This window comes from Anarhichas minor, unplaced genomic scaffold (assembly GCF_050575085.1).
Source record: "Anarhichas minor isolate MPS153535 unplaced genomic scaffold, ASM5057508v1 ptg000136l, whole genome shotgun sequence".
Lineage (NCBI taxonomy): Eukaryota > Metazoa > Chordata > Actinopteri > Perciformes > Anarhichadidae > Anarhichas > Anarhichas minor.
The window spans coordinates 3,603,115-3,618,851 of NW_027466582.1; the positions used below are offsets into that span (position 1 = coordinate 3,603,115).

A 15,737-nucleotide genomic window follows, 5' to 3' on the forward strand; every position below is an offset into this window, starting at 1 on the left:
ATCACACCTTTCTTGTGCTGACATTAACTCATGTGTTAACTCACTGCATCTATGACAAGATATGAAAAATTCATTAAGGAAAAAGCATCAGATTTCCTACCAGATCGCATGCTGCATAAAATACGATTTGCTTACGCAACAGCAATTTTTGAATTAATCAGTAATTGCACTTGTGTCAAGATGTAAAGTCTTCATTTGGTGAAGCTCAGGTTACGGGTGTCATTGTAATGATTTCATTTGTCTCTTAAAAATAAAACGTCTGAATGAAATAAAAGTGACTGGTTACTCAGAGCAAAAGAAATCTGTGCCACGAGTGGTGGACGGCAGCCTTTGTTGAGGCCAGGGGAGACTGAACCAAGTCAAGTGAGAGCGAAAAAAAGCGTGGGTTGAGACTTCCGCTGCTTGTGGCGAGGGAGAAGACCTCCAACAGGAAGCAAACCTCACGCTGTGCACACATCTAGACGGGATCATGGGTCAGATTGGATTAATAACTGAAGGCCAAAGCTTGATTTTCTAAGGCGTTGCACCCTTGAGGAAACACTGCTGAACAGCTTTTTGCCGGATTCTGGACTGTGACTGTTATCAGTGTATTGCGGCTACTTCCGTAAAGAAATTCCTATACACCTACAGTGTGCGAATATAACTCCAGGTACTATGAACTCCAAAACCTTTGCTGCAGCAGCCTGAATGAAGACAACAAGGGAGACGGCAGACAATCAGAACTGGGCGAGAACGCCGACATCTTCATTAAATCTCGCCCTTAGATTTCTTTCCCGCTTACTGAACTCTCAGTGGAGAAGTGCTTCGCCTACTCCAGATAACTGCTTACTTTGCCATAGGAAGCCATTAACTGACAGTACACGGCTTGAGGTTATCCCCATGGGTGTAGCAGCCTCTGGGATATACCGTGTCTGGCGGAGAGATGAAGAGAGCATGACGCTAAAGAGATTAACTATTACAATGTGAATTTCTGTTAGAAGAATAAGGTTTTTAGAGACTATTGAGGGATACACGGAAAGCCAAATAATAGAAAAAAAAGGCTCAGCAGACAAAAGGATAACCCTTTAGAAAGGGTAGGAGGTTTAGTGAGTGTAAAGATGCACGTAATGACTGCATCACATGTTCGAAAGGCACTTTGAGGCGCGTTCTGCACGATGCGTCTCATTCAGCCGGGCTGGTGTGTGAATGCACATTGCTAAATTAATATCTCAGCAAAGTATTGCCCTAGATAGATGAAAAAGCACACACACACACACACACACAAAAAGGAGTTATCATGCTTCCAAACACACGCGCGCACACACACACACACAAACTGCATGTTCATCTGTGTTGAAATTTCACAGTGCCTCTGCAGAGCCACAGCACAACTCAAGAGATTCGGTTTTCCTTTTGCCAGCAGGGGGATGAATGACTAGATGTGAGAGATGGGGGGGGGAATACAGCATGGATTTGTGTGTGTGTGTGTTTTTTTTAGTAGCATTGGTGTGGGTGGCTGCCTAGGTGGAAGTTATTGATGTGACGGTAGTCTTATCCAGGGGCCAATGTGTGGCTCCCCTGCTGGCTGCCTGTTCAGCATTGGTTTTGGAGCCGGGGTCTACTGAGGGCGTCACTGTCAACACACTTACTTCGCCACTGTCCCTGCTTGTCGGAGAAGCTCAACCATTATTTGCTACGAAGTTAAGTAGGCTTCCTTCCTGCAGTTGCCTCATCGCAGTGAAATGGTGGTGATTTGTGAAGAGACACATTCAGAGCCCCCCCCCCCCCCGAACCCTCTACATGCATCCCCTCCCCTCCCCTCCTCCTCCTTTCACCGCAATCTCATCTGCTCTCGTGCACAATTGTAAGGCTGCTGCGAGGAGCTTTTGTTTCTGCAATCACTTCACATTTGTTTCAGCGATTGATTTCCTGGCATGTGAGGGGAAGGAGAGAATGAGCGAGTGGGTAGGCAGCGAAGGGAAGGGAAGGGAGGGAGGGGAGGATGGAGGGAGGGAGGAAACAGGGAAGTCGGAGGACGTGCAATGCAAGGCTCACATACTGTCACCATGACAACAGACATCACTTCACAGGAGCAGCACTTAGGATGCCTGTGTGGGCTGAAGTGACATAGTTGAAGGTTGGCATTAGCCTCTTGTGGGTGCCAAACGTACCAATCCTTTCCTTTTCCCTTTATTTCCTCCACGGTTCCGCTAAAAGGCACACCCTGTTGCTCTTGTCAGCTACCTATTGGGATCACCGTGTAATTTGTACTTTATGTGTGTAAATGCAGGTCCTGCCAGTTTGGTTTAACAAAGACAATTCAATTGACTGAAATGCGTAAGGGAAGACAGGAGGAGACATTCATATTCAACGAGCCCCCCTTTCATCACTTGCGTCACTTTGAAGCTGGCTAGCATGTATAATTCTCTGTGATTTGAAGTGATGCCAATCATGGAAATGGTAACTCCACATATACGGAAATGCACCACAGACACTTAAAAGGATCTATCTTAGCCGCTAATCCTGCCATTCATTAAGAATAATCTGCAACACTCTATGGAGGTATACAATTGATGCTTTTTAAATGCAAAATGTATGCATGACTCATCAATATCGAATGCATGCGTTAATGGGTTATATAAGAGTAGCTTAATATCAATAAATGATCAAGTTTATGCCATGATTTAACACTTTATGAATAATCACTTAACAGAATGAATTTTAACACACAGTTAAGTCTTACATTAATTAACATGTCATTAAATCAGCAATAAAGCAGGTAAAAGGACGTAAGCCTCAGTCTCTCTCAGCCCCTCTAAAAGCATAAATGTACCTCTTTCTTGTCTTTGTGCACAAATTTAAAACCTGGCTGAAGGGATTTGGGTTTGCTCTTATCAGCATGCAGCACATACAGCTGCATGCCTCGCTCTCTGCGTCCAGGTCTTGTCCGTCCAATCACATACAGTCATATACAGTATTTACGAGCGGGCCAGACTTTCATGCATGTAATAGGCGTGACGTAATGAAAGCATGAATGCTGGAAGAAATGGAGGCTCGTGGGGCGGTGGTAAACGTCCAGTTAGTCGCATTTCTGCAACACAGCGTATATATGATGAGATTTTAATGAATTTATGACTTAACTGCGGGTTAATGGTTAGAAATTGAGCAGAAAATGTAAAACTGAAACACAAAGGAGAACTCCGGCTCCGCTAAGGGATTAATACTTAAGCCTCGGGTTTATACTCTATTGTTTTAATTACAATTCTAATTGTTTCACCGAAGTCTTTAGCTCTGAAACTGTAACTCTCTGAGTTGGTTTTTGATCTCCCCAAACAGGCCTATCTATGCAACTAAATGTGCACTGATCGACCATGTGGTGGCGCTATCATGAGGTATTACATTTTGTTTTGACCCTTTCTTTTATCGGAGTTCCAGCCATGTCTCTCTCCTGGTTAGTTTTTGTTTCCTGTACATTTAATCAAGTACTCTACTTCAGGTACTACTTGAGTATTTCCATTGCAGTATTGCCATCTACTTCACAATAGGGAAATATTGTACTTGTTACTCCACTACAATTATCTGACAGCTGTAGCCACTAGTTAGTCTGCAAATCGAAAGGCTCCGCACACTCAAACAGGTGTTTTCAATTAGGCTGCTCAGACTAATTAGAGCTCACCAGGTGCTTTGGGAGGAGCTATGCCGGGAACAACATCATTCCACCCACCTCTGTGCACTAATAGGGATCATAACAGGGCAACTTGCCCCGCCCTAAACAACACAACAGAATCAACGAACGGGTGAGGGAGGTGTCACTCAAACTCACTTCTCTGTCCTGGACAGAGTGCTAATTAGGGAACATAAGCAAACACACCTGTGTGGGTGGACCATGGATGGAGGCTTTAAGATAATGCATGACTTCATTAAATAAGATGCATTATTATGAATGAAACTAAACAGCAGCACTTCCTCCCTTACTCTTAAGCAAACCAAACTACAAACTGAAACTAATTTGAAAAATAGGATTCATGCAGGTCAAGAGTCCAGATTCAGAATAAACTCAGTGGATGTAAATCAGCTCCTGTTGAGTTCAGGCTACATGACATTATGCGTGTTCTGGCTATGAATTACAGTCTTTTGTGAGCAGCTTATGCCACTTTTTAAAAACATTTTCTTGGTTGTCTTTTATTCATTAGGATAGTATTAATGCAGTCAAGAGCAGACAGGAAATGATGGAGAGGGTGAGATGTGTGGGATGGCAATGCTACTCACTAAATGGTGGGACTTGAACTGCCGGCTTTGCTTCAACCCCACGGCCAACAGGATGCCCTTGTTACTGACATTTCATCTTTCAAGCATTACACTGGTCTTTATGATGGTCAAACTTATCCAGTCCATCTTTAGGAAAAAACATGAGGCTACTGTATTGCTGACTACAGCCAACAACAACATGATGAAAACGTTTTTTGATGCTCTAGTGTTTATTTATTATCATGAAAACGGCAACAGAGATAGAAAGCGTATGGAAAGGAAGCCCAATGCAATGCCAATAGTAGTCTCATCCCAATGATTTACACCTGCCATGAGTCACACTGCTACTGCAACACTAGTATTGGCCATTTGGGCTTTTTAAAAAGGTACAGTGTTTAGGATTTGGCGGCACCTAGCGGGGAGGATGCAGTTATCAACCAATTGCAACTTCTCCCGTCTGCAAAGCATGCGGGTAAAACTACGGTAAACGTGAAAACGCGAATGGCCGCATCCAGAGCCAGTGTTTGGTTTGACCATTCTGGGCTACTGTAGAAACATGGCGGCACAACATGCCGGGCTCCGTCAGCTCATTCTACACTAAATTAAAAGTACTTATTCATATTATATTATATTTTTGCCAATAGATCCCGTTAAGTGCTACACACTGTTCCTTTAAAGCAAGATGTTGTAGCTTTTTAATTCATTCAGGTTGGACCTCGTGTCTGGCAACCTGAGGATATTAACACTATCACATGAAATGAAATCACGACAGATAAAAGTCTTGCTGCTGTACAAGGTAATATCAGCGAGACCAAGGTTGACATTTAAGATTTAAATCATGTTTTTAATGACCCAGATGATGAATGGCCGCTTCATCAGAATGTCTGAAGACAGAGGAGAAAATATCGGGTTACTACACTTAATTCCGAGTCCAGAATTGCTTTTGATTCTAAATAAACGGGGGCAGAAGGGCGGCCTAGTCGTGCACCAGGACAGGATTTAATGAATGAATGATTACGAGATCATTAGCAGCAGCTTTCTGTCCGCAGCACTGTACGGAGCGGGACAAGTAGCTCAGGGTTTGGGGATGTGGGCTTAACAGTTGAAGCAGCCAGCCAGGTTACAATAAGCTTCTTTGGTCCACGGTGGGGATTTGGCCTTGAATGATCCAGAGGTAAATTGTGTTCCTTAAATCATCCAAATCCTCACAGCAGAAGGAGGAAAAGTATTACAACTGTTCATGATGTGTGCAAAGCAGCAAAAGCTACATTATACCTTTTTTTTTTTTTTGGAACACAAACCATCAAGAAAAATGTATTCCATTTATCACAGCTGCGCACGACTCTATCTCTGCTTTGTACTATGCATACCATAAAGCCCACTGCTCCATTTTGCCTACTGCCAAACTACACACAGCTACATCTTCCACAGTAGCTAAAGGGGAGCAGAGAGAGGGCAGGACTGCGAGCGGCATCCTTCCAGTGGAGAGTGTCCCACTTGCAACAAAGACACAAACCTCGCATGAACCTCTCTCAGACCTCTGCTTCGCAGCTAAACAGCGCTCAAACTAAAAGGGCACTTCCCTGATGTTACACAGATGAGAATGTATGACTCAGCTCGTGAAAGCAGTTCTATCATTTCTTCGGTGGCTTTGTAAAGCCTGAGAAAATAACCCTGAGGTTGGAGATTGCAGGCAGGGAGGGTCAAATGAAATGATGCTATTGGCTGCATTATGGGTAATGTAGGATCCAGTGTTTTTTGGATGTCGACTCAAACCGTTGACCAAACATCAGGATAGCCTCTGTTGCCTCATTTTCACCACTTAAATACCTATACTCATTTGGTGTAGTACCCTTAAATTTGAACTTCGAGCCAACCTGATTTCCAAAATTGACCACAGTGAAAAACAGCTTTTCACCTTAATCGCATTGTATTAAGAGTGTTAAAGTAAAAGTGTGAAAGACTATCCAGTGAATACTGAGCACAGCAGGAGTGCTTCAGACTTCAAGTTAAAACATTGTCTCTGCAGTGTATATTCAGAGCCAGTCTCAGAGGACTCTGTCCTAAGAGAACTGACATTCAGTATGATTAAGTTGGTGCTGTCTGAAGCCCCTTCTTTTCTTCTACTGCAACGAATTACTTCCTCTACGACGTACCAGCTGTATATCCTTATTTGGCTCTGATAGAAGCGCATATACTGTAGACATCCCTCCGATACTCTTGGGGACGGGGGGGACGGAGAGAGAGACAGGCAGAGGAGAGAGAGACGGGCAGGGAGGCAGGGAGGAGAAGAGATAGAGTTATCCGTGGTCTCATTACGGTGGGAAATGTGAGGGTCCCGATCCAAGGGAATGATGAAGGACTCTGTGGAGGAGGCCTCTGAGAACCAACAAAGACGGCTTTAGTTTCACTGGCAGAATGCATTTGCATAGCTTAGAAGCCAAAGCGACTGAACCGGGGCTCATGAAAAGAAACCCCAGCAATTGCTTGGACTTCAATGCAAACGAGAGGGAGCGAGAGACAGAAAGAGAGAGACAGAGAGGGAGAAGTGGGATGGGAGAAAGAGTCGGAACTTTTTCTCTTTAGTGGAATAACACAAAACGAGATCAGGAACATGTGCACTTCCCGTGGAGGTTGTCACCAACTGACTTTGATGCAAAGAGAACATAATGAAGGCGGTACATCTCCAGATTAGGTAACCGGCTGTGAAAAAAAACATGTCCGTGCTATCAGAAGTGTCATGCTCCATTGTATTATTATTTAGGGCAGCTTGGTTGTCAGCAACATTCCAGATAATTGCCAAATTGAGGATATTTAGCAGTGTTTGTAGGTACTTCCATTTCCTACGAGCAGCCACTGGCTTATTGGAGCTCTAAAGAGCAACACAGAGATTGAGATAATAGAGCAATCTCGTGGTGGAGGCTGTTTGTGTGTGTGGTGAAAGTGATGAGAAAAGAGGGAAGGAGGGTGGTAAGAAAAAAAATAAAAGAGAGGAGATAAAGAGTGGAGCAGATGTACTTTAGTAGTGTCTCTCTTTTTCCACTCTGTGGCCTGGAGTCATGGAGGGATGACTGGCCTTCATCAATCCTCTTTAATGACTCTGGCAGCACCACTTAACGCACTAGTATGTGTTTTCTTCATTACCACATCATGATTCCACCATTTAGTCGGCCGCGATGACGTTTGTCGATGCTCGGGGATAAAAAAAAATAATCGGTGAACATTTTTTTTTCCAGCAAAACTGTCCCATTCATCTGCTCTTGAGTCAATTAGGAAATCTGGGGAGGAAAGTGATAGCCGAGGGTTTGAATGCAAAAAATAAGAGATGGAATCGGGTGGTAGAAAGAAAAAGAAATGTCTGAAAAAGCTATTATTGAAATAGATTTGACTGTGAAAAAAAAAGAAAGAATATATAGCACTTTAAATACCTCGATTTCAAAGATATGATCAGAGCAAAGAATTCAGGCCTTGCCCTCTATAAAGACCTGATTTGGAACTCTACCACTTCAAAGTCACTGGCACCATTATGCATTATTTTCTCACAGCCCTCGTTTCAGTCAACCAGACACCCACTGCCTTTCACCTGTGGTGCACAATACTCCCATTTCACTGACCCCCCCCCCCCCCCCCCCCCCTCCCATCCCATCCACCGCTCCTTCAGGTGTCAAACCTCCGGTGAATACAATGGGAGGCAACACAGCGTGGCATGCTAATGTTTGGCACTATCAATAATAAACGCTGACCTTTGACAACCTGCCTAAAGATGTGCAGTGCACTTTAAACACGAGGCATACACAGGACCTAGCCATTGGCTCCTCGCCATTTAAAGGAATGTGATGTACCAAGCTTCTCTATCTACCTCTCTATACAAGAGAAGGGGGAGGGGGGGGGGAACTGTGCTCAAAAGAATTTCCAGGCTGCACAACATGCAAAACACACAGGAACAGATACATGCTCAAATAACTCCATGTGCTACATCTCCCTGTCTCTTCTCACTGGTCCACACACACCTCTATGGCAAAGCCACATCGAGCATTATGGGATATGATTCCTTCTAATGAGCTTGCATCTTCATCCTGCACGCACATGCTGCAGCGTGGACAGCTCGCTCACACCAAGAATCCTGCAGCTTTGATCTGAGAATCATGTGATCAGTTTTGATGGTTGGCGTCATGCCTGTCTCCCCCTGTGAATATATGTATATAAATGAGACCGATTTAGAAGATACAGATATCGAATCCAGCAAAGGCAATGATTTCTTGAGACATCAATGTTTGATCAGGTTATTGCCCTCGGGCTTAAATGGGTAACTGGAGGAATCCACTAACTCCAAACAACAACACCCACGTAGAAATCTTACTCCGCCTAATGAGTGCTTAGAGGTTTAAAGATCAGGTCAAAAAGATGTATATCTCCGCAACAGGTGTTCAAAGAAATGTGGGAATATGAGTGCACATGTATGAGCAGCCATGCAACAGCTGCCCTGACGTGTGCTGTGATTTATTATCTCATTCCTCTCCTCCGTCTCCAGCAAGAGAATAGATCAAATCCTGGCGCATCATTGGTCAGGTGCAGCAGCATGACTGCTCCTGTCATGCTCACGGTAACCTTTCATTGCTACCTCATCTGTGCGCACACAGACACCCTGGAGACAAAGATCTTTTTTAGTGCTTGGCAACGGCCTCTGAAACGCACCACCCCACGTCTCTACTTGACCTCGCGCTCTCCCCGCACAGCCTCGGCTTCGGTAAGAGCCCCCCGTCTCCACCGACAGGTCAGGGCCGCCGCGCACCTCAAGGCTTCCTCCACGTCCCAATGTTACTGCACAGGAATGATTATTTCCTCACAGTGCTGCTGCTGCGAGGACGATTCATTTGACACATCGTCTCTGTCACCGGTTGCACAAGCAGACAGAGAGAGAGAGAGACACCAAAATATGTGCTTATTGTTGAGTGTGTGTGTGTGTGTGTGTGTGTGTGTGTGTGTGTGTGAGGGAGGTAGAGACAGACAGACATAAGGAAGAGGTAGGCAGACTGAGCCACCGCACATGGAAATAATTCATGACTGAGCGTACTAAATGCCACTGCTCAACAGATTATGGTGCTCATGGTGACTTTCAAATATAAAAGTGCCACGAAGACCAATTGAGTGCTAATTACCAAACCCCATGTATGTCGTATGGTGACCAGTCTGAGAGGCTTGAAGAAAAGTCAACCAGGTTCCACTGTCATAATGTATGAATGCAGCCTAAATTTAGCTTGCTCACCAACCATCATGAGTGATGGATTGGACGGGGAAAGGGGGGCTGTGCATGATTGGCTGCCCACGCAATCTGCTGTATAACCTCAGGGTTGCTGAAAACATTTGGAGCCTCTCACTCCATCATGACATTCAGACCTGGTTTGGCGCCCCTTACACCAGGTGATGCTGCGTTTTGGGGGGGTTATTACTATTAGGGGACATGGTGAGTCTAAAGGATGGCGATGTATGAGCGACCACTGCTTTTACAAGGTCATGGTCGTATTTGGTTTCAGCAGAAGCAAATTGCATACACTCACCGTACACTCCTTGGCAACGGATGCCCTCCACGACCAGCGCCAGCAGCCCCAAAACACAGATAATTAGATCCATCCTCTCACGTTAATCTCTGCATATCCTCCTCTCAATGGCAAGAAGTCCTTTCCGGGGCGGTGTGACTGAGGCGCATAGACAACGGCGCCGCTGCGATCCCCACACGTCGATTAATTTAGTCTCGGTATTAGCTGCGAAGGTAAGTACGGTCCGCAGGAGGCGAACACACTCAGGCTGTGATTGTTTTGATGTCCGCTGCCATGTAGTCGGGACGCGGAAGCGCTCGCGGCGCAGAGACGCCGCGGAGGCTGCGGGGAAAAGCGAGCAGGCGCGGGGGAGTGGGCTGCAGAAAGCCCGGCCTTAAAACAGACAACCGCGTCTCCAGGTGCGCTGTGTTTCCCCCGGACTTTAGCGGAGACCCCCGAGGCACCAAACCGAGGGGGCACACTGGTGCTGTCGACTACAAGCAGACGGAGGCTCGGTGCCCACGGACATAGCTCCTCAAAATCCAGCTGTGGTCAAGGCTCGCTCCGCGGATGCAGCTGCTGCGTTGACTGCGTGCTGTCAAACGAAGCCATCACCTCATGATTCCCAAAAAAATACACACACGCGCGCACATTGTCAAATTTTCAGTTCCCACCTTGTAAGGCGGCCGTCAGGCTTCCGATACCACAGTTAGAGGCTCGTGCGCTCACACAGTCACATCACGACTGCACCCCGACGCCGCGCGCTCTGCTCCATCTCTCCCGGTGGCAATGACAAGGGGAGGGTCCAGTACGGCGAGGAGCGGCTGATGGTTCCTCCACAGCGCCTCGGCGATGCCCGCTGTTGCCTCGGCGTTATGAGACCACTTTCTTAATGAATTCACGCGACGGTGGGGAGCCGGATGTGCCCGTCGCGAAGTCAGTTGAGCATCAGTCACGTTGCGCAATACGTGCTACGGAGACCGAGTGGCACCGCAGCCGGTCTGTGGCTACGTCAAGAGGTGCGTGGCTTCCAGCGCTCATCTGTATGGGAGGCTTCGCTCAGCGTCAGGAAAGGCATGAGAGGCGCAGCTGCTGGAAGCTGAGAGAGAGAGAGAGAGAGAGAGAGAGAGAGAGAGAGAGAGAGAGAGAGAGAGAGAGAGAGAGAGAGACCATTGGAATTCAGGAGATCTAGCTTTGACAGACCTTTTGCAATCAACACCAAGCAGCCAGTCTATACTCCTGTCTGCTCATGTTTCACCAGGTCTCCTTTATCAGACAGGGAGGATGAGATGCTGTCTGCCATGTAGCGTTCATCTGCTACAGAAGATCTATTTTGGCTTGAAACAGTGAGATGTCGGTTAGTCTATCCAAGCACACACTGCTGCTGCTGCCACAGGTCTCTAATGTTTTTGGTAACTTTAGCAATACATAACTTTTAAAGTAAAAAAAAAAAGGTACCAAGTGGTTCCCAAATGGGGTCCCAGAAGGCCCTCGGGGGGTCCTGCTGGCAGTTCTGTGGGGGGGGGGGGGCACCTGCAAAACCTGTTTCATTATATAACATTTTGCCATATCTAATGGCTGGAAATATCCCAATTAAAAATGTGGCCTATTCTGACTACAGGTTTCACCTCCCCATTGTCCTGATCTAAAAGTTTTACTATAGCTGTTTCCTAGCAACACAATTTTGATTGAATGGTATTAATTAGTTAAATAGTTCCCCCAGTGTTAGACTTTTGGGACTTTTGGGACAAGGGATGAACGTCAAGAGCCACAGGTTGATTCTGATAAAAGAGTTTGATTCATCTCTAAATTCGGTTTCCCTGTGATGTCTATAATTGTCTTTTAAGGCTTTTTAGCTTTTAAAAAGCATCAAAATGTACGAGTAACAATAAATACAGATTGGTATTTTTACACCCAGCTGGGGATAAACTGTGGAAGTGACTGGTGGAGCACCAGTGTGTGGTTTGGCGCCCTCTACAGGACTCCATTAAATGAATCAATAATCATGCAGTCATTGGGGTTGTAAACCCAATTTCTCACCAGGCTATCGTTCTGATCGCACATTCTCACCATTTAAAATATGAATAAATATGATATGATTATTTCATTGCCTCATGAGGCTTCCATCATTGTAATTCAGCTGAGCTGACAATATCTGATCCTGACACGAGGAGTAAAATTAATTTAGTGGAGTTAATATTTGATATAGGCTACTCCAAATTAAATTTTTGGAATCTAAATGATTGATCTTTCCCATCCGTTCTATGCCGTCGTCAGTGCAGTGCCCTCGAACGTCGGGGTGGTGAAGCAGTGTCGATAGCAAACCGTAATTTGAAAAAATGTTTCAGATCTTATTTTCTGCCAATAACTGGCTTTGTTTTTATCTCAAATGGTGTGTGGAGCAGAGAGCTCCATCACTTTTACCGTTGCTTTAATGCAGGATGTTTAACCATCTCTTGCTCTCTGTGAGCGTACGTATGTGCCTGTTTTCGAAAGTGTTAGAAAAGTGGTCCTTACAATAAGTCATTTAACATCCAGTGTCCACGGATAGAATTTTGACAAGTGTGTGTTTTGTCGTCTGCTGATGTGGTGCGTGTAGTCGCTTATCCCCCACCTGCTTGCTGCTAATCATGTGTATTACTGTACGTTTGCATCACCCATCCAATATGGACTGGAACGGCAGACCACCGGGGAAGCTTAGACTTCTACCTTCCATCTGTCTGTTGTGGATAAATCTGCTCTGCCCCCCCCTTCTCTCTAGCTCTCTCTTTTTCCATCTTCTGCTTCCCTGGAGGAATATAATGCAACCTTATTTCAAGCAAGATGTCTGATGCTGCTAAAGTACACTGACATTGGAGGAAATGTGATTATGAAGCCCATTGTGAGTACAGTGTCTCCGTGCAGCATCATGGGGGGGGGGGGGGGGGGGGGTTATAAATATAAAAGGCTCTCCCTAGTATTGTAGTTCGAGCTGTATGACATTTGACTAAATGTATTCAGTCATACAGTGCATGAGGTGTTGGATACGGTATGAAACAAGACAATTTGGCATTTGAGGGAGCCTCTATGGGCTTCACATTCATCTTCAAACACAGCAGACCTATGATGTCACGGTGGGACACAAAGCCAGGGTCAGCCAGAAGAGTGTGTATCTGTGCTTGTGTGTATCTGCGAGTGTGTGAGAAAGAACATGAGAGGGTTATGGCTTTGGTACTCCTGACAATATTCTGCTCTGGTTGGCATCACACATGAGCAAATCTCAAATGGAACAACATGTATTTTTCCATCTCGCTGCCTTAAAAGTCATATAACAGCCAGTAGCCACCTGTGGAAACGGTTCCACTGACAACTGTAGCTCAAGTCTCGTCTAGCAATGCTCACTTTTTTTTTCGTCGGGTTGCTTTTGCTTCATTTAAATTGTCAGCGGCACCTTTCCAATGTGACATTTGAAGCGAATGATTACTTTAAATTTCTATCTGGTGAACAAGAGAGATGTCATTTGGCACACCCTGAGGAAATAGTGCGATAGTAAAGCCATGCATAGCCCTGAGCATTTGGATTCAAAGAGACTTTTAACGGTTCCAACAAACTGCAATTACCTTCACCTCTGAACAACCGGAAGCGCCGTTAAGCATGCTCCAACATCTTGGGGACCATCACCCGTGGGGGATATGGGATGTACATTTTTGTCTGTCACTCAAACATTGCCCATACCTGACTTCATGCATGGTAGCTACAGTGTGCACGCTCACAGAAGGACACAACCAAGCGTCCCCTCGTGTGCCACTGCTGACGAATGTTTCCCCTAAAAAAATAGGTCACATTCAAGCTGGCAGGTCTATTTTAGAAGGGACGACATTTTTTCAGTTTTCCCGTGTCATAATTTGTTCACGGCGCGGATAATGACTTGCATGTGGCTCCTCCGAGTCCGGAGGGAAGGAGGCGGCGGGTAAAAGTGCATTCGACAAGAACACGTGCGACTCTCTTCCAGGCTGCGGTATTAAAAAAAGATGCCAAAGTGCAAACCTCATTCCAATAAAAATCTTTTGGGCTTCATAAAGCACTGATGACTTAATGCATACTTGCTCTGTCGATTCTCTAAGAAGGAAACAAATAACTTTCTTTTATGTTAATGGAAATTAGACCCCATCTGTTCTTAATGCTCTTGCATGCTCTTCCACATGAAGAGAGCGGACGCCATTTAGATTTAGTGTTTCCTGTCGGGGAAAGCATCAGTGCACTCTAGACTAGTGTAAGATCTCATGCTGAGAGGCAGGCCTTAGCCCGACTATAAAGACAAAAGGCAGTTCTGACGGGCATGACGTGCGTTTCTATTCTACAAATGTTCCCTCAGACACCCCCGTTTTCCCTGGCTAGCAGCACTCCGACACACTCTGTATTCACGGCAGCGGGACGCCTGTCGGCAGTATTTACACACATAACTGGGGTGAAAAGAGGTGGATTTCACAATGAGGTGCAGCGGTTCATGGCAGCTGGTATCAACATGCAGTCAGAATCCAGAGGCCGCCGCTCTTTGTGATGCTCCCTGGTGAGATATCAGGGCTGGTCTCCGCAGAGGTGGAATCGTCAATGTATTCATTGAAGGGGTCTGAAGGTACCTGCACATTTGAAGCTTTGTAAAACGTGCCACCAATGCGTGAAAAGTGTCACGCTCAAACTGCATCCTAAACACATTTACAAATACATTAAGAAAAAAGTTTCACTCTTTTAATTTGCTTTCCTCAAAAAGGGGATATTTCATGACACCCTTCAACAATGCAATCTGACTAATCTCCACAAACCAATTCATTCATCCGTCTATGCTGTGATTGAGGAAACCTGTTACGTCTCCCCTAAGATAACTACACTGCAGCTGTCCACTTCAACATGGGAGAACCAACTCCTGGCCTATTGATCAGCCGCGCTCCCAAGTGAATCGTCCCAACTCCGATTGATTCTGCCGAAGCCGTTTTGGTGACACAGCACAGAGTTAACTGCATGAACCTCACAATTAGATGGCCTTATACTTGGCATCATACACAGACAACTGAGAGCAGTATCACTGTAGAAGGTTAGAACGCAATACATCAAATGAATACAGTCTGGAGATGATCCGAGGATAACTTGTAGAGGATTTGTGATGCAACTTGCTGCACATTTTCTTTGCATTGAAATGTCAGCGAATCGCTCAAATGAAGAATCTGCTCAGGTCTTGATAATATGAGTTCATTATTATGAAAATGTATTTTGGGAACACTATCTAAACCCTCCTATTTACCATTTATTAAAAATAAATGTTTCTGAAAGATTATTGTAGTTTTAAAGTGTTAATAATGTATTTATCAACAACTATAACTCCTGAGCATCTGTAACGGTGCATCACTGATAACAAAGCATAACATGCTGTAATCATATTTACATGAAACATGACGCACATGAACAAATCCTTAAAACATATTTATTAATTTATACATATGGAAAAAATTATTCAATGGTAAAACTGAATTTTTCCAAGCTGCATGTAATACATTACATACATATAAAGATGTATGTAATGTGGTGATTACAATGAATACATTGCATAAATGTAATATGTATATAAGTAGTGAAGTAGTGTGCTTACACCCAGAACAACGTTACACACAGACACTGCATTTGATATTTTTTTTGTAATGAGAAAACTTCGTTGAAAGAGAAAAACATTCTCATGATAATGAGAAACTGAGACGATTTGTTTTCCTCATGGCGGTCTGTAACACAATGCTGTGTATTCCCAGCGCTGTGCAAATCACAAATAGTATGATCCAAGCAAGTGCAATCAGTTTCCCCGATTTAAACCCCTTCAGCTGCATAGAAAATGTGACTCCCGGTTTAGTATGCGGCGCTACTTGGCTCAGTGTCTGAGATTGTAATTATCTCTCTGTAAAGAAGGTAAAGTGAGGCCCATGTTAGCCTTCGTGTTCTCGGCTGCAC

The 15,737-nt window shown here is 44.9% G+C and overlaps 1 protein-coding gene across 1 annotated transcript in view; it reads right to left on the reverse strand.

Annotated features, from left to right (window-relative positions):
* Positions 1-10,671, reverse strand: part of LOC142942177 (MAM domain-containing glycosylphosphatidylinositol anchor protein 2) — a 153,440-nt gene extending 142,769 nt beyond the window's left edge. Inside the window, exon 1 of the mRNA XM_076084400.1 lies at positions 9,786-10,671. Within this exon, the coding sequence (XP_075940515.1) occupies positions 9,786-9,858 (73 nt within the window). The 5' untranslated portion in view covers positions 9,859-10,671. The remainder of the gene's footprint in view (positions 1-9,785) is intronic.
* Between the last annotated feature and the right edge of the window lie 5,066 nt (positions 10,672-15,737).